Source organism: Echiichthys vipera (assembly GCF_963691815.1).
Source record: "Echiichthys vipera genome assembly, chromosome: 19".
In the NCBI taxonomy this organism is placed as follows: domain Eukaryota; kingdom Metazoa; phylum Chordata; class Actinopteri; order Perciformes; family Trachinidae; genus Echiichthys; species Echiichthys vipera.
The window spans coordinates 7,845,024-7,871,531 of record NC_139844.1 but is presented as its reverse complement, the minus strand read 5'-3'; the positions used below and the strand labels follow the sequence as shown (position 1 = coordinate 7,871,531).

Here is a 26,508-nt window from a genome sequence, read left to right as displayed (position 1 = left end):
TGCTGACAAAGACATGTTAATCATATCTAATACAGGAGTGCTAATTAAAGGTAACACTTCTTTAAGTAACCTAGTTGGAATAGAGTCTAGGAGACAAGTAGAGGGCTTTGATGCTGAAATAGTAGAGTTTAATTTGTTAAGGTCGACTGTAGAAAAGCAGTCCAAGAATATTTCAGGTCGTACAGTTTGTAAGGTTCCTGGGTTTGATGAACAAATAGTGCCAAGCGAGTTGATTTTGTCTCTAATAGTTATAATTTTGTCATTAAAGAAGGTCATGAAGTCGTTACTACTGAGGGTTATAGGAATACATGGCTCAGTAGAGCTGTGGCTCTCTGTCAGCCTGGCTACAGTGCTGAAAAGAAATCTAGGATTGTTCTTATTCTCCTCTATTAAAGATGAGTAATAGGCTGCTCTGGCATTACGGAGGTCCTTCCTATAGGTTTTAAGACTTTCTTGCCAAACTAAGTGAGATTCCTCCAGTTTAGTAGAGCGCCATTTACTTTCCAACTTTCGCGATATTTGTTTTAATTCACGGGTTTGTGAGTTATACCACGGAGCTAACTTCCTCTGTTTTATTATCTTCTTTTTTAAAGGAGCAACAGAGTCAAGTGTTGTTCTTAGAGAGCCTGCAACACTTTCAACAAGGTGATCAATTTCAGAGAAACTAACGTTAGTGCAGGAGTCTTGAATATTAGGATGAGGCATTAAAGTAAATGCAGATGGAATCGCTTCCTTAAATTTAGTTATAGCACTATCAGATAAACATCTGGTGTAGACACTTTTACCCAGTGGTGAGTAGTCCTGTAATATGAATTCAAAAGTTATTAAATAATGGTCTGATAAAATAGGATTCTGTGGAAAGACTATTAAGTCATCAATTTCCACACCATAAACCAAAACAAGGTCGAGGGTGTGATTAAAACAGTGAGTAGGTTCATGTATACTCTGACTAAAACCAATCGAATCTAAAAGAGAGATAAACGCGATACTGAGACTATTATTATCGCTGTCCACATGAATATTAAAATCACCTACAATTATTACTTTGTCGGATTTAAGGACTAAATTTGACAGAAACTCTGAGAATTCGGACAGAAAGTCAGAGTAGGGACCGGGAGCACGGTACACTATAACAAATATAATTGACTGCACAGTTTTCCAGGTTGAATGTGAAAGACTAAGAACAAGACTTTCAAATGAATTATAATTTAGTTTAGGTTTAGGGTTTATTAATAGGCCTGAATTATAAATAGCTGCAACGCCTCCTCCTCGACCACTGTCTCGAGAAATATGAGTATTAATATGACTGGGAGGAGTGGATTCATTTAGGCTAACATATTCTTCGGGACGCAGCCAGGTTTCGGTCAGACAGAGTAAATCAATATGGTTGTCTGATATCAGATCGTTTACTAATACAGCTTTAGATGAGAGAGATCTAATGTTTAAAAGTCCACATTTTATTTTCTGATATTGTTGCATTGTCGCAGATTTTGCGTTGATTTGTATCAAGTTTTTCTTTGTAGCTCCTCTTCTGTTCATTTTTGATCTGTTTAATTTAAATGATCGTGGGGCAGACAGTGTTTGTATACTAAACTGAGCTGGAAAATGCTCCACAGGGAGCGCAGAGAGGTGTGTAAGACTGCCACTCTGCTTCCTGGGCACCTGCGATAAGGGCAGCGCAGAGAGGTGTATTAAACTGCGACTCTGCTTCCTGATCCCAACACTTGGTTGTCATGGTTTTAGACCGCTAACAACTGCGTCCAGGTTCTTAGATATGAGAGCAGCACCCTCCAAAGTAGGATGAATACCATCTCTCCTAATAAGACCAGGTTTTCCCCAGAAAGACTGCCAATTATCTACGAAGCCCACATTATTTACCGGGCACCATCCAGACAGCCAGCGACGGAATGATGACATGCGGCTATACATGTCATCGCAAGTCAAGTTGGGCAGGGGACCAGAGAAAATTACGGAGTCCGACATAGTTTTTGCATAAGAACACACCGACTGCACATTAATTTTAGTGACCTCCGATTGACGTAATCGGGTGTCATTACCGCCGACGTGAATAACAATCCTACCATATTTACGTTTATCCCTAGCCAGAAGTTTCAAATAGGATTCAATGTCGCCCGCTCTGGCCCCTGGGATGCATTTTACTATTGTCCCTGGTGTCACTAAGTTGACGTTTCTCAAAATGGAGCTGCCAATAACCAGTGTTGTTTTCTCAGCAGGCGTGTCACTGAGTGGAGAAAACTTGTTTGAAACGTGAACGTGCGGATGGTTAACCATGGGCTTCGATTTAGAACTATGCTTTCCTCTCACAGTCACCCAGGAGGACCCCGGCTGCTCAGGGATTGCCGGGGGAGGGCTAGCAGGAGCTAACGCTACACAATGTGGCTTCGCACCGGCTAAAGTTGTAGGTGGCTGGCTAGCTACTGTAGCGTAAGACTGAGCTTCCATGGTGCGGAGCCGTGCCTCTAACTCACTGAGCCTCGCCTCCAGCGCTACAAATACACTACACCTATTACACTTACCATTATCACTAAAGGAGGCAGAGGAGTAGCTAAACATACGACACTCCGAGCAAGAGAGAGCAGGAGAGAGAGCGGGGGAAGCCATCACCAGCCGTGAAGCTAACTGCTAAGCTAAAGTGGCTAACAGCGTGTAACGATTAATTAGCCAGAAAGCGGCTGGAAGAAGGAGAGCTGTGAGTGCTTGAGTAGAACTAGTGGATGTTTAAATGTTAAGCGGTAGTTAGCCGCTGTGGTGAATATTATAGCAAAAACAGTTGAATTTAGCGAGAGCAGCTAACAGTGAAACAACAACGAGTGACCAACACACAAGCACCGGAAATAACGTAATACGTCACCGTAACACGTCAGCACGTACCAGAGCAGGAGTTATTGACACTACAATACTTTTCAATACCAAATGTTTGAAAAAAAAAATATGATATCAACATATACAGTAGTAGTATTGACAATCAGATTTTCCACCCAAGGCTGCAGAGATAAAAAAAATAAAATAAACACTGAATGTGTTCATTGAACTTTGTACCAGCACTTTATGCAGAATGTTAATTAAAAAAAAATATATTTTGTGCACCAAGGAATTTCTGCTATGGACCTCCAAAATCTGGGCTTTGTCAACTACAGGAACTTCTGCAACCATCAATATCACATTTAGAATTTAGAAGTTTCAAGTCTTTCTGGTGGCCAGCAACAACAACTGGTTGAAGGACATTCTCATTAGTGGTTAAACATTTCGGTAGAAACAGACGTATGCAAACGTTATGCAACAGCTAACAGTTGAAATAGCTGCCAATGTCAAACAACACTGTCCCGAAAAGACCCTAATATGATTTACTATCAGTTGTGGGTGTTTATGACACTTTGCTCCTCCCTTTGGATGTACCTATTCTCCATTGGAAGCCAAATAAGACTCACAAAGCTAAAGGCTCCAGAGGTACATTTATTTTGTCAGTGACTTATCAACTTCAGGACACTTTCACTTTAGTCATGGGAATATTAGATCTGTATCTCCAGTCCTCCAGCTCTATCTCCCTGTTGGGGGCTCTGGTGGGATGCAATGCGGTGTTTGATTCTCTGACTTTGGATTTCCAAACAGGTACTGTAGTGGCAGATCCTCTATATTATATTAAAACCAATTTCAGTATGAGACATATAGAGATCAACATAATTCATGGACTGTGATGGCTTCCCGGGAGCAGCAAAAAAGTAAGAGTATCATCACATTTTGTTTTTATAGTACCCTGGAAATCCAGATGCACCGTTCGCAGATTTCAGTTTGCTCTGTTGCTGCCTCTGGGCACACACTGTTGGAGCTTATTAACTTTATCAGAAAATCCCAATTTACCACTCAAATTGTTCTATCTGTTATGGGCGGCCACAACCAATGATGACAGTGCTGCGCCATCGAAGTCGTCACCTTGTTCAGTGATCTGTTTGGTCGCAGTGCTGTCCAATTGCGTGCAGTTCTATTTTGAAATGCATGCGTTGGCGCTGCTAGGGAATAATTTATTTTGGTGCCAGAAAGAATACAAAATGCCAGTCCTGTATGTCTGATGCTGAAAAAGTGTTTGACCTAGGAGAACAAAAGAGTCGTCAACACAAAGTAGTGCGTGAAGCCACCTCAATTCTGAGGCTCTAACAGAAAAGATCAGCTTCTTAGAGCATAGAAGATGTGATATCATCTCATTGGCTCAAATGCATAAACATGACATTAAGGAAGTGACGTGAGAGTTGTCATCTAAGTCTGCAGCTGTATCTTGCGGCCTGCAGAGTCAGATTGAAGGCGCCAAGGGAATTGTGACCTTGACAGGCTCCAGGGAGTTTTCCTGTCCGCCTAACGGACAAAGAAGTGAGTGCTCAGTGGTCCAAAGCCCTCTTTTCAGATGAAAGCAAATTTTGCATTGAGAAGAATTCCTTTATTCCTTTATTAGTCCCGCGAATGGGGAAATTCAATTTTCACTCTATTATTTTTTGATTTTACACATACACACAAGCCCAGAATACACACACATGCTCAGACAGGACCTATATACATGCAATTAATGGAGAGATGTTAGAGCGAGGGGGCTGCCAGTGACCGGCGCCCCGAGCAGTTGGGGGTTCGGTGCCTTGCTCAACAGCACCTCGGCAGTGCCCAGGAGATGAACTGGCGCCTCTCCAGCCACCAGTGCACACTCCATTCATGGTCCACACAGGGACTCGAACCAGCAACCCTCCGGTTCCCAGCACAGTCACCTATGGACACCTATGGACCTACCGCCCGAAATTAGGGTCCCAGACTCTGGAGGAAGAGTGGAGAGGCTCAGTGATGATGTGGGATGCCATGTCATCTGCTGGTGTTTTTTTTTTAATCAAAGTCAACACAGCCATCTACCAGGAGATTTTTAGAGCACTTTATGCTTCTGTCTGCTGACAAGATTTATGGACATGCTGATTTCCTTTACCAGCAGGACTTGGTACCTGCTCACAGTGCCAAAACTGCTAGTAACTGATTTTCTGACCCTGGTATTACTGTGCTTGATTGACTGGCAAACTGGCCTGACCTGAACCCCATAGAGAATATGTGGGCTAATGTCAAGAGGAAGGTGAGAGACACCAGACTAACAGTACAGACGAAGGCTGAAGGCTGTTATGAAAGCAACCTGGGCTTCCACAACACCTCAGAAGTGCCACAGGCTGGTTGCCTCAGTGCCACGGGACAATGATGCAGTCATTTTTGCAAAAGGAGCCTCGACAAAGTATTGAGATCATAAATGAGCATACTTTTCAGAAGTTTGATATTTCTGTAATAAAAATCCTTCTTTTGATTGATATTATGTTATATGGTAACATTTTGAGATTTCCATGAGCTGTAAGCCTTAATCATCAAATATATATAAAAAAGGCTGTACGTGCTGTTGTGGGAATTTTGGATATTTGTAATTCATAATCATAGTTTTATCAGGTCAGACGCAGTTCAGTGTCTCCTCTGGCTCACCTTCTTAATGGATAACGCAAATAACTAACTTTGATGGTATAATGGCATATGTGTGCATCTGCACTCTGTGTTAGAGACCTTATGGTGAGAGAAGTTCAGAATGTTCAGAATTGTAATGTCTGAGGCATGTTTTTGTTTGGTCTAAAGACGACACCCTTAGAGCGTCCTGTCTCTTCCTCTAAAAGACTGGGCAGGAGTTAAATCGGTGTCATTTCTGCTAGACTCTGGGTTTTGTGAGGAGGCAGGGGTGAACGTATTTTTGTCTGCAGAGGAAATGCTTTGTCAAAATAATCCACAGAGAAACAGCTGATCCGGTTTGTTGATCTTTGTCGAAGAAATCCTTTTCCACAACAGTGCAATGAATCGAGAATAAACAGACGTTTTATTTTATTTTTAATTAAATTACAGAAAAAAAAGAACTTTTTCACAATGATCAAATTTTTTGAGATGCACCTGCAGTTACCCAATGTAACCGGCATCACACCAAATCTCACCTCAAATAAAAAAGAAACACATTTAAGTGCATTGCTTAGCTGTAATTTGAGAAAGTTTGTGATGTGGTTGATATTTTTTCCTGCTTCAAAATGGACCAAGCACCGCCCCAATTTACATGTATTGATCAGTGGTGCCTCTGTTTGTTGCACTGATTGTATTGTCTATTGTTACAGAATAATTTGCATTAGCGAATGAGTCCCACGATACCAGGTTAGCTACAGATGATGTTGACGATGCTTCACTTAGTCAGAAATATACACTAGCTCAGAAAAACATAAACATAAACATATAACAAATAAGCTGAGTGGACATTCACGTATGGTTTGTAGTTTTGCTTTTTGGATATGTCTGTGTGAAAGAAATCAAATCAAGAGGAAAAAACCACCAAGTTTACAAATGCATCCACTGATCAGGACAATAGCAAACGAACTACAGAAGAATCCGGCAAGTGGTTTGTGTGTTTCGACATCTAGCCGCGCCACCATTAGTGCATTAGCGTCTTCCTCCAGTATGCGCGCGATTGAACAGCAGCTGTCTTTTCAAACTTTAACTTTGGAAAAAAATGAATCTGAACTACGCAAACCTTTAGCTCATGAAGAGTGCCCCTGTCTGAGGCCGTAACGTCTACATCGATTCCCTGGGCTTGCGGATGTTTGCCTGAGCCGGATCAAGGATATTAATAAAAGGGACGGTGGTTCCCAGCAGCACGCTCAGTTTTGGTTCAACCTCGTCAATCTCACAATGAGCAGCATGCGGCTGCCTAGCTTAACAATAGGGCTGTAGGATTTTATTAATTCTCCAATATAAATCAATATTTTGTTTCCACAGAAAGATTGCCACATTGATTTTTTGGCCACAAGTATCGATACATTAAGTCCCATTCAAATCACACTGGCGCTCGCTGCCCATTTCCTCCCTGTTCTCTTTGCAGGAAGAGCTTTTAGGTCCGCCAGCCGCTAGTGTCGCTGTAGAGCTGTCTTTCCAGCAGAGATGGGGACTTGAGATTTGAGACTCGTGCTCAATCTTTTTTATCTATGTACTTTTTGGAGCATTAACATCAGGAGCAGAAAGTCATTCTATCCCAAAGAGATGCACGATCGGCCACACTCCGCAGATGACACCGAGAGCACGTCACCTGCTGCTGCTGCCTGGTCTGCTGCTGCAGTTACATTACCATTTGGCTTTAATAACTTAAGGCACAGCCGAAAAAAAACATCACAGAATGCACCGTCTCTGTTAAGCTCAGCTGCATAAACTATCAACGTTAGCTTGGTACTAATGTTTGCTTTGTGAGAGATAAACTTTTAAATTGGCGTTCATTAAATTACATATTTTTGAAAAGTGTTTTCTTGCCGGTGCTGCCACCATCTGCTGGCTAACGCTGGTTAACGTCAGCGTTAATGTTACTGCGTTATTATCTTTAATTATTACACTGCGTTTGAGAGGCTGGATTTTTTATTCATTTCACAGCAGCACGACTAACAACATTTTTCTGACAAACTTAATGAGCAGCCTATATAAAATACATGACTATAATACAATTACAATAGATCAAATAACAAGGAAAAAAAAGCTAATATACATCAATCATCGAGCATAATCATGAATATATAATGTAGAATATCTACAGCCAGATGTGTCTGGCTCCAGGTTATTAAGAAAAGTCTTAAAATCCTACAATGAGAGCAGGACCTGGCGTTTCTGTAATTAGTTCAGGTAATGGGAGCAGCAGACTTTCTTTACTTACACTAGATTATAAGGAGTCATTAGTTGGGACTTTGTGTAATTATACAATACGGTTGCACTTCACCTCTATTTTATTATTTCTTAAAACCATAAGAGACTTGATTAGAACTTTCTGCTTCCCTCAGAGACTTGAGACTTGACTCGGACTTCCCCTCAGAGACTTAAGACTAGACTCCGACTTCCCCTCACATACTTGAGACTTGATTGGACTTGCAAAAAGTGGCTTGTTACCATCTCTGCTCTCCAGTCAGAGCCATACAGTGTGTGATGGATTCTTTAAGTTTTTATTTATTCAATCCCAGTAAATGGAACACTTACAAGATGTCACCAGAATCACACTGTTCCATTAAAAGTGTGTATCGTATTGGATCATGTCAAATTGAATTGTATTGTTGGCCTAATATCGTGATATATATCGTATCGTGAGCTGAATATTATGTATTGTATCGTGAGAGTAGTTTATCGCTACAGCCCTACTCAACAAAGTGAAAAAGTAATGTCAGCAAAGCTAACAGTGCTTAGCTAGCTCATGTTATACGCCTCTATCAAGGCTGACGAGGTAACACAGAGTAAATTAACTCAATGTTGTGTTATTGTGAAATATAGCGTGAGTTGCTCTAACTCGGGCAATGTTATGACCACAAGGTAAACGTCAATTAGCTGAGTTAATCAGTGATTGAGCACTCTTCATGAGGTAAAGGTTTGTGTAGTTGGCATTCAGTTTTTTGCTGAAGTTTAAGTTTCCCACTGCTGTTGGAGCAGCCGAGAATTGCACAGGTTCTTCCTGTAGTGGTATGGGCCCCTGTCTGTCGGGGTCGGGGTAGTCTCTGTGGCGGTGTCCCTGTTAGTCGTTGGCTTGGACGGCTCTTGGTGGGGATGGCCCCTTTAGGATGGTGTTTCCTCACTCGGTCTATCAGTGCTCAGCCATTTTGTCTTGTGTGTGTGTGTGTGTGTGTGTGTAAATAAAGCTGATATGATTCGATTTGATTTGCTTCCTGACTTCATAGACATCGTTGTCAAAAGTAATGCTGCATAAAAAGTACAGGTAAGAGTAGAAAAGGTCAACTTCATATGACAGCTCCCATTCAAGGGCATGCATACTGGAGGGCTACGCAACTGCAGCAATGGCGACTTGTTCACTTCCGGTACTTTGCCGGATTCTACTATAGGTGTGAAAACACCCATATTCTGCCATTAACCATCAGTTGTGTAAGATATTGTGTTGAATTATTTCAACTTAGGTGTTGTATGGTCCAATGGGGATTCATGGAAAGAGATGAGGCGCTTTGCTTTGACCAACCTGAAAGACTTTGGGATGGGCAAGAAGGTGTGTGAGGACAAAATTATTGAGGAATCTCACCGGCTCATTGGAGTTCTTATGAAATTCAAAGGTAAATGTCTTTTGAATCAATTATGTTAGCAACATTACAGGTTAAAAAACTAGTAATGATTTAAATTTGTTTTACCTCGTCACAGGAGAAGCTTTTGATACGAGCCAACCTATATATCATGCAGTCTCTAACATTATCTGCTCCATGGTCTACGGCAGCAGATTTGAATATGATGATCCAGAGTTTACATCAATGTTAGATCGCATACACACACGTGGTCAACTTATGAGTTCCCCTTCAATACAGGTATCATTTTATATTTTTGTAAAACTTTTGATTTCAGTATAGTGACATTAGTAACAAACTAATGTAACTTGCATGTTTATTTTTCTCTTGCCTAATAAAATGTATATTAAATGTTATAAACACTGATACATGTATATTCTTTGACAGGTGTACAACATGTTCCCATGGTTCTTCAAATGGATACCAAACAGGAAGGTTTTCCATAGAGTGGGTGCTGCCATTAAAAAAAAGAATTTAGAGCTGTTCAGTCATTTGAAAGAGACCCTCAATCCACAGTTGTGCAGAGGCCTTGTGGACGCCTTTCTGGTCCGAAAGCAAAATCTGGAGGTTTGAAGAACATCAAAGTTTATTTTTGTTAAATTAATTGATATTTCTGAAGCTAGAAATAGTGGAAAACTGTGGAAATGATGCAGCTCTACAGTCAAGATGATGGTGAAGATTACAAAAACAGAGATTAGTTCATGTTGTATAGTGCCTAACGTTAGTGGATCTTAACATATTGGTTATGGAATTAATCTGCAGATGCTCCGTATTAAAATGAGATGAAACTTTTTTATTGATTTGAGTTTTCGAGCCATGAAACTGGAGCGGTTAGGAATCAGACCCAAGGTGCTAAGGTTTGCACGGGTTGAATTTGACCTGCTATAGGTCCATCTCTGGAGCTACTTTCCAATGATCTCCTGGCAAAGTAGTCTATAGCGGCAGGGAGTGAGGGAGAGGGAACCAGGAGGTGCTATCTTGCTAATTATTGTTTCATTTGTGGTCTGATGAACACTTAATCAAATTCAGTGCCCCAAATCGATATTTCCCACGTTACTGTAGCTTTCATATTTTACAAACTTTCCTTTCTGCCAGTCTAGATTTCTGATTTAATCCGATACAAACGCAAGCCTCTTTTGGATACAGGGACTGGAGTTCTCTGAATCTGTACTCAATAGCTTTTCCTCAACAACCAAATGTGAAATATAGTCACAATCTCCCCTTCTGTTCCTGACCACCACCCCTGTATGGACAGGTAATGTGGACTTAGCCTGATGGAAACCTAGTCAACTGCAAGAATTAAAAGAATACTTTTCTCAGTTTCTCTTGTCAATTACTTTATCAATTAATTATATCAATCTTAATCTGAAAACATTTGTTCTTGTAAAACAGTGACCTCAAAACTTTGTAAAAACAGAATGAAAGCTCACAGACAACTGCTGGGGTTTTGGGGGTTTTACTACAAAAATATGAATATATTTATATACATAATATACATGATGGATTAAAACATGAAATGATACACATGAGAATAACATAGAAAATGAATGGGCATGGTGAAGCTATGATATGGAAATGTAATTTCTAGTGGTGGGACACAATTAAAAAAATGAAGCTAATTAATTAGAGGCTTTGTAATTAATTAATTGCAATTAATCGCATATCAATATTTAACAAGTAGCAACATTTTTCAATTTAAATGGATTTTGATATATGACTTAATGTTATAAAAATAAAACAGTGTTTAGTGCGGTATATTCAAGAAAAGTGGAAACCTAACATTGAAAATATATTTAGAATAATATCCTTGGCATAAAATAAACAGTTTAACATAGAGTGCTTATTCTCCCATGTTTTCAAAAACACAGAAACAAAAATGATCCATCAACTGATGACAGTCCCTCAGGAAAGTTGTCTGTGCTAACGTTAGCTGCAACATGTTCAGCATTGGGGTGGAGCGGAGGCTGAACAGCTCTGGTGGGCCCAATTGTTACACAGCTGTGGTCGTTTCTTAGAACTCAAATGTCTGCCCACTGAACCCAGCAACAATTTATCTCGCTTGTCATGGGTTTCATTTCTCTCGTGTTGCGTCCTGTGCGTCAGTATTATGGGTTGGGCGGGTACTCATGCAATAAGCAACATTCCGCACAAACATAAGTTGAGATTAATTGCTTTATTTTTTTTTGTCACATTATTTATTCTGTATTTAATTGTAATTAACATGTTAAAGTCCCATATCTAGTAATTTCTAATCATACCTTAATGGAAAGTAAAGTTTAATATCAAATAGCCAGTGGTCACCAGATCTGCTCATTAAAGTAACAACGTCATCTCACCAACTCAGCTTTGTAAAGGGGGGTTCCAAGAGGAAGGAGGTGTGTTTCACTGCTCCAGAGCAGTTGTCCAGACGTGCAGAACACCGGGTCTCTCCCGAGGTGCAGGGCTGGCAGAACCAGGTCGTCAGAAGGTTTGTCAGAGGCAAAGGAGTGGATAGGCTGTCCAACAGAGCGGCATGGGACATCCTCTTGATAGAGGATGCTTCACCGTGGCAACAGATATTCAGCGTCAAGGGTCACTTTTGTTGTGAACTCTAAATCTTCAGCTTTAAGCCAAAAAGAGTCTCTTTGGATTCTTCAGCTTCGACAGCTTTGAGTTAGGTGGATGAGAGAGTCAGTTGGTCTCTTCTTGCAAGCTCTAATTGAAAACTGGATTTTGATATAAACTTTAAAGGGTAACTTTGCGCTGTTGACTAAAGCTTAATTTAACAGTCTTAAAATAAGCTTGTTTAAGACGATGTTTGACGGATTGATAAAATGTTATTACTGTATTTTCCGCATTATAAGGCGCATAGAATAGACGCTACAGTCGAGGCTGGGGTTACGTTATGCATCCATTAGATGGAGCTGCGCTAAAGGGAATGTCAACAAAACAGTCAGGGGAGGTCGTCTTGTTGCTTCCTCCACTTCCGCACCATTGATTCGTTAATGTTAAACTCTCTCGCTGCTGCTCTATTCCTGTGTTCTACTGCGTGACTAATCGCCTTGAGTTTAAACTCTGCGTCGTAAGCGTGTCTCTTAATAGGAGCCATTTTGGGCTCTTTACACAAACACACATATGGAAATGAAACGTCCCGCTGCGCGCAGTCATATATCTCAACGTGCACCGTGCGTTACTTCTTCTACGGGGGAAAATATAGTCGGCTGCTACTTACCTTAGTTGCGAGACCTGTTGTGGCTCAAGATTAGTCCATATATAAGGCGCACCACATTATAAGGCGCACTGCCAGCTTTTGAGAAATGTGAAGGTTTTTAGGTGCGCCTTATAGTGCGGAAAATACGGTAATCAAACAGAACACTGAACTTCTTTGAAACACGGTCAGGCAGAAAGTTAGTTTTAAAAATAAAGACAAAAATAAACTAGATACATGTTACAAAATAAAAGACTGGACAATAGACAAGAAGTGGTAGAGAAGAAGGAAGAAGTGGGAATAAGTCTGAGTAAATCTCTGGAAATCTGAGGAGACAGCTTGGGTTTGCTATCTTTAAATTCAGTTCTAAGGGGCCTGGGTAATGAGGGGCATTAATTTCCCGTGCAAAGTGTGAGAAACTCCCTCTTCCTTTGTTCCAAAAAAAGAAGATTGGTTTGCATAGACATACCAAAAGACCAAATGTATGAATTCAACAGTAAATGAACACAGTAACACATAATGTTAGCTTTCTCTTAGTTAATAATCCTGTGGGAATGTTGTCAATGACACAATAACATATTCATATGTAAAAAAAATTAATTGTGTGATAATAGTCTAAATATATTTTGATAATGTGTGAAAATTAAATCCTCATTGAAAATATACTGTATGATTGAATGATACATGCATACAGACTGGGATAAACTTGGTGCAACAAAAGTTCTCTTGAGAAAGTATTTTCTCCATTAGTTAAAAGATACATTTAAATTTTTGACAGTGTCTTTTTGTCTAACATAAGATTAGAACATAAGTTAGTCTTACATAGTTCTTCATTTAATGACCTAGACGTAATTTTGTTCACTACCTGGTTCAGAAAGCCCTCACTCAGTAAGTTTGAGTTTCCTCTAAAAGGGTCAAAGGAACCTGAGAGTGGAGAAGCAGGGAGGGGGAGGTGAGTTCAAAACACATGTCCAGTTCTAATAAGGCATCAGGGATTTCTGATCAGGCGGGCATGTAGGCACGTCATCACACATGGTGTCCCCATTCTTTGATGACGGCATATAAGGGCAATGTTTCCTACATTGAACAATGGCCAAAACCTTTGACATTTTGAAAATAAAAAGGCCATGACTTCCCCATTCCATTATATTAGTGTAGGAAAAATTAAATGTCATCCAAGAATGGGGGCACAATTTGACCTTGGAAATCGAATCAGTTCATCCTCGCATCCAAGTGTCCAAGTGTGAAAGAATTCTCTCAAAGCTTTCTTCAAATATCACAGATAATGGGACAGATAGATGGATGGACAATGTCACAAACAAAAATAAATTATTTCACAAAAAATAATCGAATTTAATCTTTTAAAATTAATGAAAATAAAGCTTACTTTTTATCATTAAATAAATAAAAGTCTTTACTACAACAGTCACTACCACGATGGAAACCTGACAACAGTTCAGAATCTGTTTGCTGCTGGCACTGACACAACAGCAACTACACTGAGATGGGGACTTCTGTTCATGGCCAAGTATCCAAAAATACAGGGTAAGGAGCTGTAGATGTGCACAGCTTACATTAAACATACGTTCCAAGCTATGTGCTCTATCAACACATAAATCATCATAACTACCATCATAAGACTACCTATAACCACACTATGGTTCACTGAGACTTTACAGTGTTTCCCATATATAGACCAATGTGTTGCGTTGCGATACAGAACCAACACTGAGCACCACAAATTGATTCCGGGTTTTTTGGGGGTTTTTTTCAACGCGATTTTGAAATATAGATATTGTTCCGTTAATTCATCCCCACATAATACTATTTCTCCCTATAATTCTTGTTCACACACACACACACACACACACACACAGAGAGAGAGAGAGAGAGAGAGACGCGCACCTCACTGCAGCCTGCTTGAGTGCTGACGGTCTGCAATGTGTGCGCACAGTTTCGCTTTAACTTCTGGTGGGTTCTGAAATCTGAGCTAGGGATGTAACGATGCATCCTGAGATAGTTAAAATGGATTAAAATGTGTGATCATTCAAATTAGTTGAGATGAAAAATAAATCAGATGCCGCTATCTACTTTTGACTTTGTTTGTTGGCATTCTCCGTCAGTCTCTCAAGATGAGGTTATCTTATTCTATATTTTTTTATATTGCAAATGTGTTTTTGTAAGCTGCTGGAAACTCAATTTCCTTGTGGGAGTCATCCCAAAGGGATCAATGAAGCAAAGTCTGATGCGCTGATCTGTTTTATCGGATGTTCTTACTCAGTTTTGTCTTTTGGAAGTGACAGAAGTTGTGTATCTTCATCCACTGATTTCCTGTCCTACGCGCTGTTAGTGATACAGGCTGGCAGCTGGGTGGCTCTAATGTGTCCCACATAAATATATACAAGTATATCCTAATAGATGTCTTAATCACACACATGTCAGCCCCATCATGCTATAAACTTCAAATGGGATCATGATTATTCAGTTCCAAGAAACATTGAAGTTTAAAAGAAGACATTACTTTGCTATACCCACAGACATATAGTTATGTATATCTGCGTATTATGATTGATAAAAGCATTACACATATCTGTTATCAGAGCCTCTACAGGGGAGAGGTCAGAGATCCTGCCGTTAAAAGGTCTCCGTACGGCCCTGCACCACACATTGCTACCTGGTCTGTGGGAAACAGTACTGTACTTAGGCACAGTAGTGCTTTGAGCTAAATGCTAACAAAGATGTTGATGCCAACTTCTTCTTCTGGCCAAGTATTCAAAAATACAAGGTAAAGAGCTTAAGACATCCACAACTTCCACACACAAAAGCTTCTCATGTGTCAGACCAGGTCCAAGAGGAGCTGAGCAGGGTGATAGGAAGTGGACAAGTGCAGGTTGAGGACAGGAAGAACCTGCCATTCACCAATGCTGTCATCCATGAGACACAGAGACTGGCCAACATTGCTCCAACGTCCATTCCTCATAAAACTACCCGAGATGGAACCTTCCAGGGTCACTTCATAAAGAAGGTTTAACTGAATTAAAACATAGCTTCATCTTCATCTTCCTGCCCTGAAACAAAATGTGACAATTGTTACATGTAGCAAGTATTTTCTGGTTTTAAAAGAATAAAATCACCAAATTTATTACAAATCTGTTCAATGACTGTATTGTCCACAGGGGACTACAGTGTACCCTCTCTTGACCTCTGTCCTGTATGATGAGAGTGAGTGGGAGAACCCACACAGCTTTTATCCTGCTCACTTCCTGGACAAAGATGGGAAGTTTGTCAAGCGAGAAGCCTTCATGCCTTTTTCTGCAGGTTTGTGAGCTGAGACTGCATGTCTTAATTAGTTAATTATAAGTTTACTGACAGACGACCTGAAGCTTTTCCTTCGCTCCCTCTGTTGCAGGTCGTAGGAGTTGTATTGGACAGAGTCTGGCCAGGATGGAGCTCTTCATCTTCTTCAGCACCCTCCTGCTGCACTTTCGTCTCACTCCTTCGCCTGGAGTTTCAGAGGATGAACTGGATCTGACTCAACAGTTTCACATGCCCTTTGGCCCCCTTTCTCATAAATTGTGTGCTGCGATCCGTAGACAAGATGGAGGAGGGCTTGAAAATGTATAAAAAATAGTTCAATGGTGTGTGTGTGTGTGTACCAAAAACACAGCAAATCATCTCGAAGGGTTGAACCAGGCGACCCAAGTTACATGAATTGAGCAAATTTTGTGACATATTACACAATGTAAATTGTTCAACTTTTCAACTGAGATTCTTTATGATCACTCACAAAATCAAAGAAAAAACTGATTGTACCTTTCGGTGGTAAAAGGCTGTGTGAGTTTCAGGATGATGTTATGAACCTAGACAAACAGCGTTTGGTCTTTAGACCAGTCTGGGACATATTTCAGCCATGGCTGATGGGGGGGGGGGGGGGGGGTAGAAATGGCAGAATGAAATGTTGGACTCATTCCCCCCTACTCTACAGTCGTATTGTCATTGTCATCATCATCATCATCATCAACATCATCATGATCATTAGCTACTTGCTATGTTTGCCCTTCAGAGAGCAATACTCTTTAAGCTAGTTTAATAATCCTTGTGTCTTGAAATGCAAATAAAATCTAACATTCTGATGTCCACTATAAACAAGACCCCAACATATCTGACCTTTATAGGCAAATCCCTTAAATGTTTTGGTAGCACATCACAATTGGGAAATTATACCATAATTACGTAATACATACAGTACCGCAGAATAGGGCTCCCCCGGACCAAGGATTTTCTTGGTTGACCAGTGGTCGTCATTTAGAGCGATTTAGGCGCAGTTTTTAATCTCCAGTGTTTCCTCAGGGGGCCTGCCAGTTTGGGAGCTGTCTCTGGTCTGGCCGCGGGGGGTGCTGTCCCGTGGACAGTTCCGGCCAGGGCAGTTAGAGGGCTCTGTACTTTGGTGCGGAGGCTCCTGTCTGCCTGGGTCGGGGCGGTCTCTGTGGCTGTGCTCCCTGTGTCCTTGGACTGGGACCTCTCCCAGTGTGGTTGGCCCCCCAAAGGTAGCTTCCTCTAGCCTTCTCTGTTCCTCAGGTCTCGCTGCCCGGCCATGTCTCTGTAGTGACAGCTAGTGTTTGCGTAGGTGTGAGTGTGTGTGTCTGTGTGTCAGCGTGGCTGTGTGTGTTTATGTGAATGTGTGAATGAACGTATATACATTTGTGTATGTCTCTGTGCATGATTGTGGGAGGGTTGGGTTCTTTTAACTTTTTCTCCTGATTTTATTTGATGTTTCTCTTTTTCTGTACATCTCTGTGAGGCACTTTGCGATACTTTTCTGTATGAAAAGCGCCATATAAATAAAGGTCGATTTGATTTGATTTGATTTAATCAAATAATCATATATCTATTAACTGTTAACTGTCTAACTGCAATGTACAGCCACGAGAGCTGTTGTGTTAAAAAAAAACAAAAAAACACTGACAGTGACAGAGTGTCACAAATCCCTGTATCTGGCCCTTCAAATTAAAAGCCCTCCAGTCTTCAGTTACATAGATTTTCACTTAATTTTGACAAGATGTTTTTTATTTTTTTCCTGCAACCAATCGACCAATGAAATTTTGGCCTGCTAATGAATTTTTGGATGACCAGTGCTTGGTCGACTATTTGGGGGAAGCCCTACCACAGAATGTCCCTGATGTCAACCACTAAGCTTTATTTACCAGTAACTCATATTTTATGGACCCACTACTTACAAAAATACTGATAGTTTGCATTATTTCTCGTTTTGTTTTGAAATTCCCCAGTTCTCATTTTCCAGTTTCCTTCCACTGTACCTACATATGTACCAGTAAGAACTATTGAGTATTTTCAGTCAAACAACAAAATGACACCATAAATTCAGGAGAATTACACAGAAATTGTTGGTAAATTACACTACAAGTTCTGTGCTATATAAACAAGTGTTAGCCAAAAGTCTACTAAATTGTATATGTGTTGTATCGTGACAATAGCAGAAATAAGAAATGACCAGGAGACAATTAAAGTATTAAAATCAAAATAATTTATTTAAACCAACAGGCACAATAAGTTGTCTAAATATTAACCAAACTCTAAAGGCAGCCATAAGTAATATCCACAGGCTGACAGAGTCTACTGCAAGTATGTAAACGAGCTGGTATCAGTAGCGGAGTCGAGTGAAGGTTGAGAACATTTGTCAGAGTTGGAGTTTGGTATGTGAAAATAAGGGTATTTTCTATAGGCAGTAGCCTACGTAGCAGTGCAGATCCAGTAAGACTAATACTCACAAAAAAATCCGTAGAAATGAAGTGATTGTTGATCTTTGGCAAGATCTAAGCCAAACATATAACTGTGTCTTTATTCAACACTTCCATTTTATAGGAACTTCTGCAACTATTAATACCACATTTAGAATTCAGTGTGCATGCTGGAAGTTTCAGGTCTTTCTGGCATCCTCATCAATGGTTAAACACTAAAACCACTCAATCACACATACAGTACATACAAACGTTATGAAACGCTTGAAATGGCTGACATATTTTAAACATCTGTGTCCTGAGAAGACCTAGCGAATTACTATTAGTTGTGGGTGGTTTTGACAGTTTTCCCCTCCCTTTGGATGTACCCTTTCTCCACTTGAAGCCATAAAAGACTCACAAAGCTAAAGGCTCCAGAGGAAAATTTATTTTGTCAGTGACGTAGCAACTTCGGGACACTTATTTCAGTTTAGTCATGGGAATATTAGATCTGTTTCTCCAGTCCTCCAGCTCTATCTCCCTGTTGGGGGCTCTGGTGGTCCTGCTGCTGGTCTACCTCGTTTTCTCCTTCAGCTTCAGTTCCGAGGAGGACAGAAAGGGACCTCCAGGACCAAAACCGCTTCCTCTGCGCTAACCTGTTACAACTGGACCTCAAGAGACCGTACAACACGCTTCTCAAGGTAAGGAACGCATTCGAAGACGGTACATTTTTTCGGGGTCTTTTATTCTCAAGGCAGCAGTACTGTTATTGTAATTCTTGTATCACATTATCTGCCTTCTCACATCTTTTGTTTTATGAAAACTAAAAATATTATGCCCTTGTTCTTAGCTTTCCAAGAAATATGGATCATTATTCACCATCTATTTTGGACCAGAAAAAGTGGTGGTCCTGGCTGGATACAAGACGGTGAAGGAGGCACTTGTTAACTATGCTGATGAGTTCGGTGAAAGAGCTCCAATATTGATACAAGAAGAAACAGAGCATGGCCATGGTATGGAAAGATACAGAGTCTCCCTGGTGTCAGTCAAGAAAAAAAAAGCATGTACTAAACTGAGGGAACTTGCTAAACCGTGCTAAAGAAATAAAGTTTAACCGTGGGCTATTACAGCTCGCAATCGGGGGACACAACCATTGTTAACAAAACCACACTTTAACACTATCGTAATTTCAACAATTTATTCGGGATTTAACATCAAAATTAACATCAACATCAATTCAACCTTTGACTGTGCTCCTGAGTGCAGGTTTGTATTATAAACAGACTGTAGAACGGGATTACAGCTTACACGATGCTGGACGCACTTGCTTCCGTCACACATTTATATATGGCGCATAACTGACGCAACAACAGTTTGTTAAAAAATTCCAGTGTAGTGTCCGAAATCTCGTTTGGTCATTTTCAATATAGTGGACTCAAAATGGTTATAATACTATGTATATTGCTATATAGAAATACTGTATAGTAATATAACCTCTTTGAGGTTGAGCAGACACATGACAACTTGGGAGGCAGTCCACCATGTTGGAATCCAAGGGGAATAGGGAGTGAGTGAATGAGGCAATGATTTAGAACACAGCTATCAATATTAACGAGTAGCCGTACAGTTAATGCTATATTGTGTTTAGCATTGTACATTGAGTGCTTTTGTAACGTTGCATTTATCGTTGTTGTCACATCAAACACACGTTCATTAACGTGCAAGTCACTGACGTCATATCCGTAGGCACGGGTTGCTAAGTTTAATAATCCGTGCGCACGGTTTAGCAATCTTTTCCCTCATTTTAGTACATGTCTTCTTTTTTTATCTTTACTGACACCAGGGGGGCTCCGTAGAAGAAAAAAAAAGAGCTTTTGCCAAATATTTTTCCTGTTCTGATAACTAAGCAGATGTCCCAGATTTTGACCTAAACATGCTGAATCTCAGGGGTTTTCGGGTCCAATGGTGAATCGTGGAAAGAGATGAGGCGCTTTGCTTTGACCAACCTGAGAGACTTTGGGATGGGCAAGAAGGTGTGTGAGGACAAAATCACTGAGGAATGTGAGCACCTCATTGAAGTGTTTAACAAATTTAAAGGTAAATCTCTAATTTTTATCAAATGTGATTCGATAACCTTTGGATGTTGAGCAAAGATAACCGCTGAGTGATTTTGATTTTGTTTTCTATCATTGCAGGAGAAGCTTTTGATACGAGTCAACCAATGAACTATGCAGTATCTAACATTATATGTTCCATTGTTTATGGCAGTAGATTTGAGTACAGTGACCCAAAATTTACATCCATGGTAGACGGACTGAACAAAAGGATTGAACTTTTGGGCTCCCCATCAATACAGGTATATCAGTCACTGTTTTGTGAAGCTTTCAGCATAGTGACGTTGTTATGATATAAATATAAAAACATGATATGTTCATTTTTTCCCTCACCTGATAAAATAGTGAGATGGGTGGGTTGTTTTTGATCCAGTTATGCTAGTTTGGTTTTGCTTTGCATTTTGCAATAAAGCTGCAGTAGGTAAAAAAAGAAGAAAAACAGAAGAATTTGTGTCCTCTTCTAGAGGCTATCCCTCTCCTCTCCCTGTCCTGAGCCAAGAGGAATGCTCTATGAAATGCCCTTTGTTTGGCCAAAGTCTCCTGTCATGGGGTAGAGTAGGTGAAGAAAACTAGTGTTCTCTCAGCACATTCAAATTACAATATGATGAAATATTATTCTGGATCTTTTGCCAGATATCGACAAAAATATACTGCCTACCCCAGCTTCAACATACAAACGTCCACCACATTGTCAATATGGACATGCTACACATTGTAAGCTCGGTTAGATTCTCTATTTAATTGTTCAGTTAATTTTACAGAAATGGAATGGTAAAAGAGATATGAGAAAACATGGTGACTACCTACGTGTTAATGCCAAACATGAATCCTTTCCTTAAATCATTTATATTTTATTGTCCATAATTGTCCGTATATATCAGCTAACTCCATTCATCAAACAGAAAAAGAACTGCTTTGGACGTTAAGTACTTTACCTCTTCATTCCCCGGTTGTTGGGTATGCTTGTCATTAGGTTGCTGCCTACAAAATTAAATTATTTTCATATTTATTTTTTCACCCCAGAACAGTGCTCCCAGTGTGGATTGTCAATATGGCTATATCATGTTTTACGTATTTGTGGTAGCATGAGCTAGTTATTGGCTATGAACATGTCAATCATGAGGATTGTAGCTGACCATTTTCCCTCCCCACGATGTATTTCATGGGTAGTAATGTTGAATGGGAGACGAGCATACCCCGGTGTAATAGAGTAATAGAGTCTCTCCGTCCAGAGCCAGCTATCACATACATGTGCTTTGAACCAATGTAAAATGTTTTATAGTCATCTGGATGCTTTGGTAGGTCTTCAAGTTACCAATATATAAAAAATGTTTTAACAGCTGTACAACCTGTTCCCACAAATCTGCAAATGGGTTGGTAGCAGAAGGGAAACCCATAGGATCAATGCCTTCGTCAGAAAGCATAACTTGGAGCTGTTCAGTCATTTGAAAGAGACCCTCAATCCACAGATGTGCAGAGGGATTGTGGACGCCTTTCTAGTCCGTAAGGAAAATCTGGAGGTTAGTAAATGTATCACCTATTATTATTATCATGGTTAATATAATTTCTAATTGGGATTTAAACTGCAACACTATTTGAATTGATCTGTTAAGGTTTAGATCTAAATCTTTGTAGATATATGATTAAAAATTCAATGTAAAAAGCTTGTACTTACATCAGCTACTCCCACTGGTGTCGCTAGTGCGCATCAGTGTCATGCAAGTTATGCAATGTGTTGATGTTTTGTATCAAATTTATGTGAATAACTGAGCTGATACATCTATACATGCAGGGATCTGGGGTTACTAATAGTCACTTCAGCAATGAAAATCTTATGGTGACAGTACTGAATCTGTTTGCGGCCGGTACCGTGACGACAGCAACTACACTCAGATGGGGACTTCTGCTTATGGCCAAGTATCCAAAAATCCAGGGTAAGGAGTTTAGATGTGCATGGCTAACACATTTAAAGACAAGCTATGTGCTTTATCAGCACAAAAAGCATTACAAAGACCTTTTAAATGAGTTTAACAACATTTTTAAGGATGCAAGCGCTTCTTACTTTGCCAACCTAATTTCCTCTGGCAAACGTGACCCAAAAGTTCCATTTGACACCATCAACATCATTATCACTCCTGCACCTCCTGAAGTGTCTGTCTTTTCAAAAAAGTAACTTTCTCTTGTTCTTTGGGGATAAGATTAGAGGCAAGCATCATCTCATCTTGCTCTCCCTATTCTTCCTGTTCTGTCGATTGGTCTGAAACTGCCCAGCTGGCCCCACACCATCAACGTCATTAGACATTGATGTTTGGTTGAATGTAGGTTGTGACGTTGGCTGACCAATATCCAACGTCTAATGCCAACATCAATTTGATGTAGAATGGCAACATCAATTGAAGTTGATATTTAGCTGTGTTGGCCAGAAACCAAATCTAAACATCTCATACCAATGCCATTTCAACGTAGAAAACCAACATTCAGTTGACCAAAACCCAATCTCTGCTTAACATCAAAATGTTAACTTTGTTGGAGGTTGATCGTCATACCAAAGTCTGGTTTTGACTTCAACCCTAGTTTCATTTCCAATCAGAATGTAACACCTGTCCTACATCAAACATCCTGGAATCCAACGTCCTACCAACGTTAAACTGTCATCTGGTGCCATCTGTGTGCTGCTTTTTGCTGTGGTGTGCCTCAGGGCTCCACAGGGCTCTTTGCTTTGTTTATGACTCCATTAGGTCATGTTAGTAGCAAATTTTAAAAGGTATCTAATATAATGGTTACGCTGATGAGATCCTGCTGTATGTCTCTTTTATGTCCAATCTGACTGCTATTAAGTACTAGGTGGCTAACAACTTTTTACAGCTGAACACAGATAAGAGTGGTTCACTGAGACTGCACTTAGTCACTTACTGTACTTACAATACAGTCATTAGGACATGGTTTGGAAACTTTTAATTATCTGTACAAAATGTTGTGCCAATTCATCCAGCGGATATTAAGCCACTGACTAACTGAATGAATGGTGGCTTGAGATAGAAGTCACATGATTTCCCAAATCATTGAGTGAACTGACTGGCCACTATGCTAGCAGCATGGCATATACACAAATAGAGATATAAAGGAGTGTCAAATTCTAAATTTGGATGATAATCAAAGTTTATCCAAGAATTTTGTCATTACTGCCCATTCATTTCACAGATCAGGTCCAGGAGGAGCTCAGCAGGATGATAGGAAGTCGTCAGGTGCAGCTTGAGGACAGGAAGAACCTGCCCTTCATTGATGCTGTCATCCATGAGACACAGAGACTGGCCAACATCGTCCCAATGGCAGTGCCTCACAGAACCAGCCAAGACATCACTTTCAAGGGTTACTTCATTAAGAAGGTCAGACTGAATAGTGAATAGTGAACTCAATAAATGGTTAGAATATGGGCAGTGAGAGGAAGGCAATGCAAGGCAAGTTTATTTGTATAGCACAATTCAACAACAAGGTAATTCAAAGTGCTTTACATGAAACACGAAAAGCATTAGAAAGAAACACATAAAATTACATTTTAACTAAAAATAATAAAACAAAAATAAAAACATGGAAGCATTGGAAAAATATGACATTCAAGTAAATTAATACATTTTCACTTGTCAATTACCAATTTAGTATAATTTTCAAGACAGGTAATAGATTTACAGTGCAGTACAAGCAGTTAATACATTGCTGTTGTTTACCGAAAGGCAGCAACAAACAGAAAAGTATTCAGCCTTGATTTGAAAGAACTAAGAGTTGCAGCAGACCTCCAGTTTTCTAGAAGTTGGTTCCAGATATGTGGTGCATAAAAACTGAATGCTGCCTCTCCATGTTTACTTCTGGTTCGAACAGTAGCTAAGCAGCAGATCAGAAATGTATTTTTGCCCTTTATCATTCAGTGCTTTGTAAACCAACATAATTATTTTGAAATTAATTCTTTGACAGACAGGAAGCAAGTGTATAGATCTGAGGATTGGAGTGGTATGATCTTTTTTGGTGACACTAATAATGTGCAATCATCTTTATTCTTAATTTACAGTATGTTCCATAAGTTTCTAATTGCCCAATACAATATACATACAAATATATCTTAGAATATGGCCGGAAAATATCAGTATTGTGTTTTTTTGGCTTTTTTTGTTACACTAATGAAACAACCTGTACTTAAAAAATCTTATTTTTTCAATAAGGTTATTTTCTAGACAACAGTACTCCTGTTACCCAGAGGCAAATAACAAAACTTGTCTTTTCTTCTTTTTATTGTCATCTTAACCCCGGATTATCTGTACATTTTGGCCTGATTGATTTAAGCTTAAAGATAATACTGAATATTGATTAGTTGATTAGCCCAGTGTGGTTCTTATAAAATAATATTTTTTCCTCTATGCCTATTTTACAAAATATGATAAAACTGATTAATATTGAAAAAAATTATTGATAGGTTCCTTTAAAACAGTCGCATGTAGACTGAAAATAATGCCATTACTAGTGGCGTTTCCATTACAGCCGAAACACCCCTTATGTGAACCCATTAGACCAGGCTTTCATTTCGTTTTTTTCCCCCCCTGAAAAAAGCTGATTAGATATAATTCTAATTGGGATGTGACAACAACACACCAGCGAAGTAGAAAGTAGACACTCTGTCGCCTGATAAATCTCTCTGGAGTCCTTTTTTGTAATGGAGACATGCAGAGCCAGAGGACATTTGAAAGGGCGTGCCTTGAAATTTTCCAGCGGACAAATTTTACCTAAATGCATCTCCCATGGACGAAATCTTTTTAATTTCTCTATCGTCTACAGGGGACTACAGTGTACCCTTCGTCTTCATCGTCCTGCCCTGAAACAAAATATGACAATTGTTACGTGTAGAAATTATTTGTGGTTTTAAAAGAATAAAATCCCCTAATTTATTACAAATCTGTTCAATGACTGTATTGTCCACAGGGGACCACAGTGTACCCTCTCTTGACCTCTGTCCTGTATGATGAGAGTGAGTGGGAGAACCCACACAGCTTTTATCCTGGTCACTTCCTGGACAAAGATGGGAAGTTTGTCAAGAGAGAAGCCTTCATGCCTTTTTCTGCAGGTTTGTGAATCATTTCTTCACGTCTTGTTAATCATTAGTTTACAGACAGACGACCTGAGCCTCTTCCCTCGCTCCCTCTGTTGCAGGTCGTAGGAGTTGTATTGGAGAAGGTCTGGCCAGGATGGAGCTCTTCATCTTCTTCAGCACCCTCCTGCAGCATTTTCGTTTTACTCCTCCACCTGGAGTTTCAGAGGATGAACTGGACCTGACTCCACGTGTGGGCTTCACCCGCAGCCCATCACCCCATCAACTGTGTGCGGTCTCCTGTATTTGAGTTTGAAAATGTCTTGACCAAGTGCCATGAATCCAACTTTGTTATAAGGTTGTCAAAAGTATTGATAATTAAGTACTTTTCAATATCATGTGTGTTTATGAAATCCACATTTGATAGTAATAGTAGCTATTCAGAGCAGTTATAACGATTTTGATTCCATATGTACTGGTGGTGATCGAGCACCCACACCCTTGAACTCATGTTCAACACCACTGATGTTATTGAGATTATGTAGGTTAAGTTGTTTTGTATTGTTTGTGTAATCTTCAATATAACCATAATAAAAATCCAATATGAAGGCACCAATCCATGTGTCAGACTCATGCTCTATCTGTTCCGCACTTTAACAAGACTCAGAAGTAGCTGAAGTCCTTCACTTGTAAGTGCAGACTTTGAGGTGTAGATCATCTCTCCTTACTTTTGATCGATCAATTTAGCCGAAATAGTGAACATTCTAGAATTACCACCTTGCAGTCATATGCCTCCACCAACCAGTCAAGTTGCAGTTTACATCCAAACTTGTTTCAAAATTCAAAATTAGTGCCACCAGTTCATCCAACCAAATGTCTCCCCTTCTGCTCCTGAGTTATGAACACAATGATGTCATTGTGAAGTTGACCCCTTGATATAAAATGTCACCACTTTGAAATTTTATTCTATTAATTTTTTTGTGTGAAATATCATAATTACCATAGGCATTCTTGAGTGATTGTTGTTTTGTGAAGCGACTTTCACCTTTGACCTCCAAAGTCTATTCAGTAGACATTTGTGCCACATTTGAAGACAATACCAATACAATACTGCTTTCCTAATATAGTGTTCATGCGAATGGGACAGGCGTGTGACCTTCCACCTTTGACCTCCATAATCTAAGCGGTCTATCCTTCCCTCCAAGGGTTCCTGAGAGATGGCATTCACAAGACTGGTCACTCATCT

General features: G+C 39.9%; 1 protein-coding gene and 1 pseudogene across 2 annotated transcripts; both read left to right on the top strand.

The window, feature by feature from the left end:
• Positions 1-3,521: 3,521 nt before the first annotated feature.
• LOC310962166 (cytochrome P450 2K4-like) lies at positions 3,522-15,960 on the top strand (the record flags this gene model as incomplete). Its single annotated transcript, XM_083934547.1, has 9 exons — positions 3,522-3,581; positions 4,305-4,383; positions 8,994-9,143; positions 9,229-9,389; positions 9,537-9,716; positions 13,743-13,881; positions 15,177-15,361; positions 15,513-15,654; positions 15,746-15,960. 9 exons carry the CDS (start codon positions 3,522-3,524, stop codon positions 15,958-15,960), a joined length of 1,311 nt encoding a protein of 436 aa, XP_083790673.1.
• Positions 15,961-18,570: 2,610 nt separating this feature from the next.
• On the top strand, positions 18,571-25,572 carry LOC310962165 (cytochrome P450 2K1-like; annotated as a pseudogene). Its single transcript has 9 exons — positions 18,571-18,775; positions 18,925-19,087; positions 20,022-20,171; positions 20,270-20,430; positions 21,529-21,708; positions 21,981-22,122; positions 23,390-23,574; positions 25,157-25,298; positions 25,385-25,572. The product of its transcript is annotated as a cytochrome P450 2K1-like (transcript).
• The last annotated feature ends 936 nt before the right edge of the window (positions 25,573-26,508 follow it).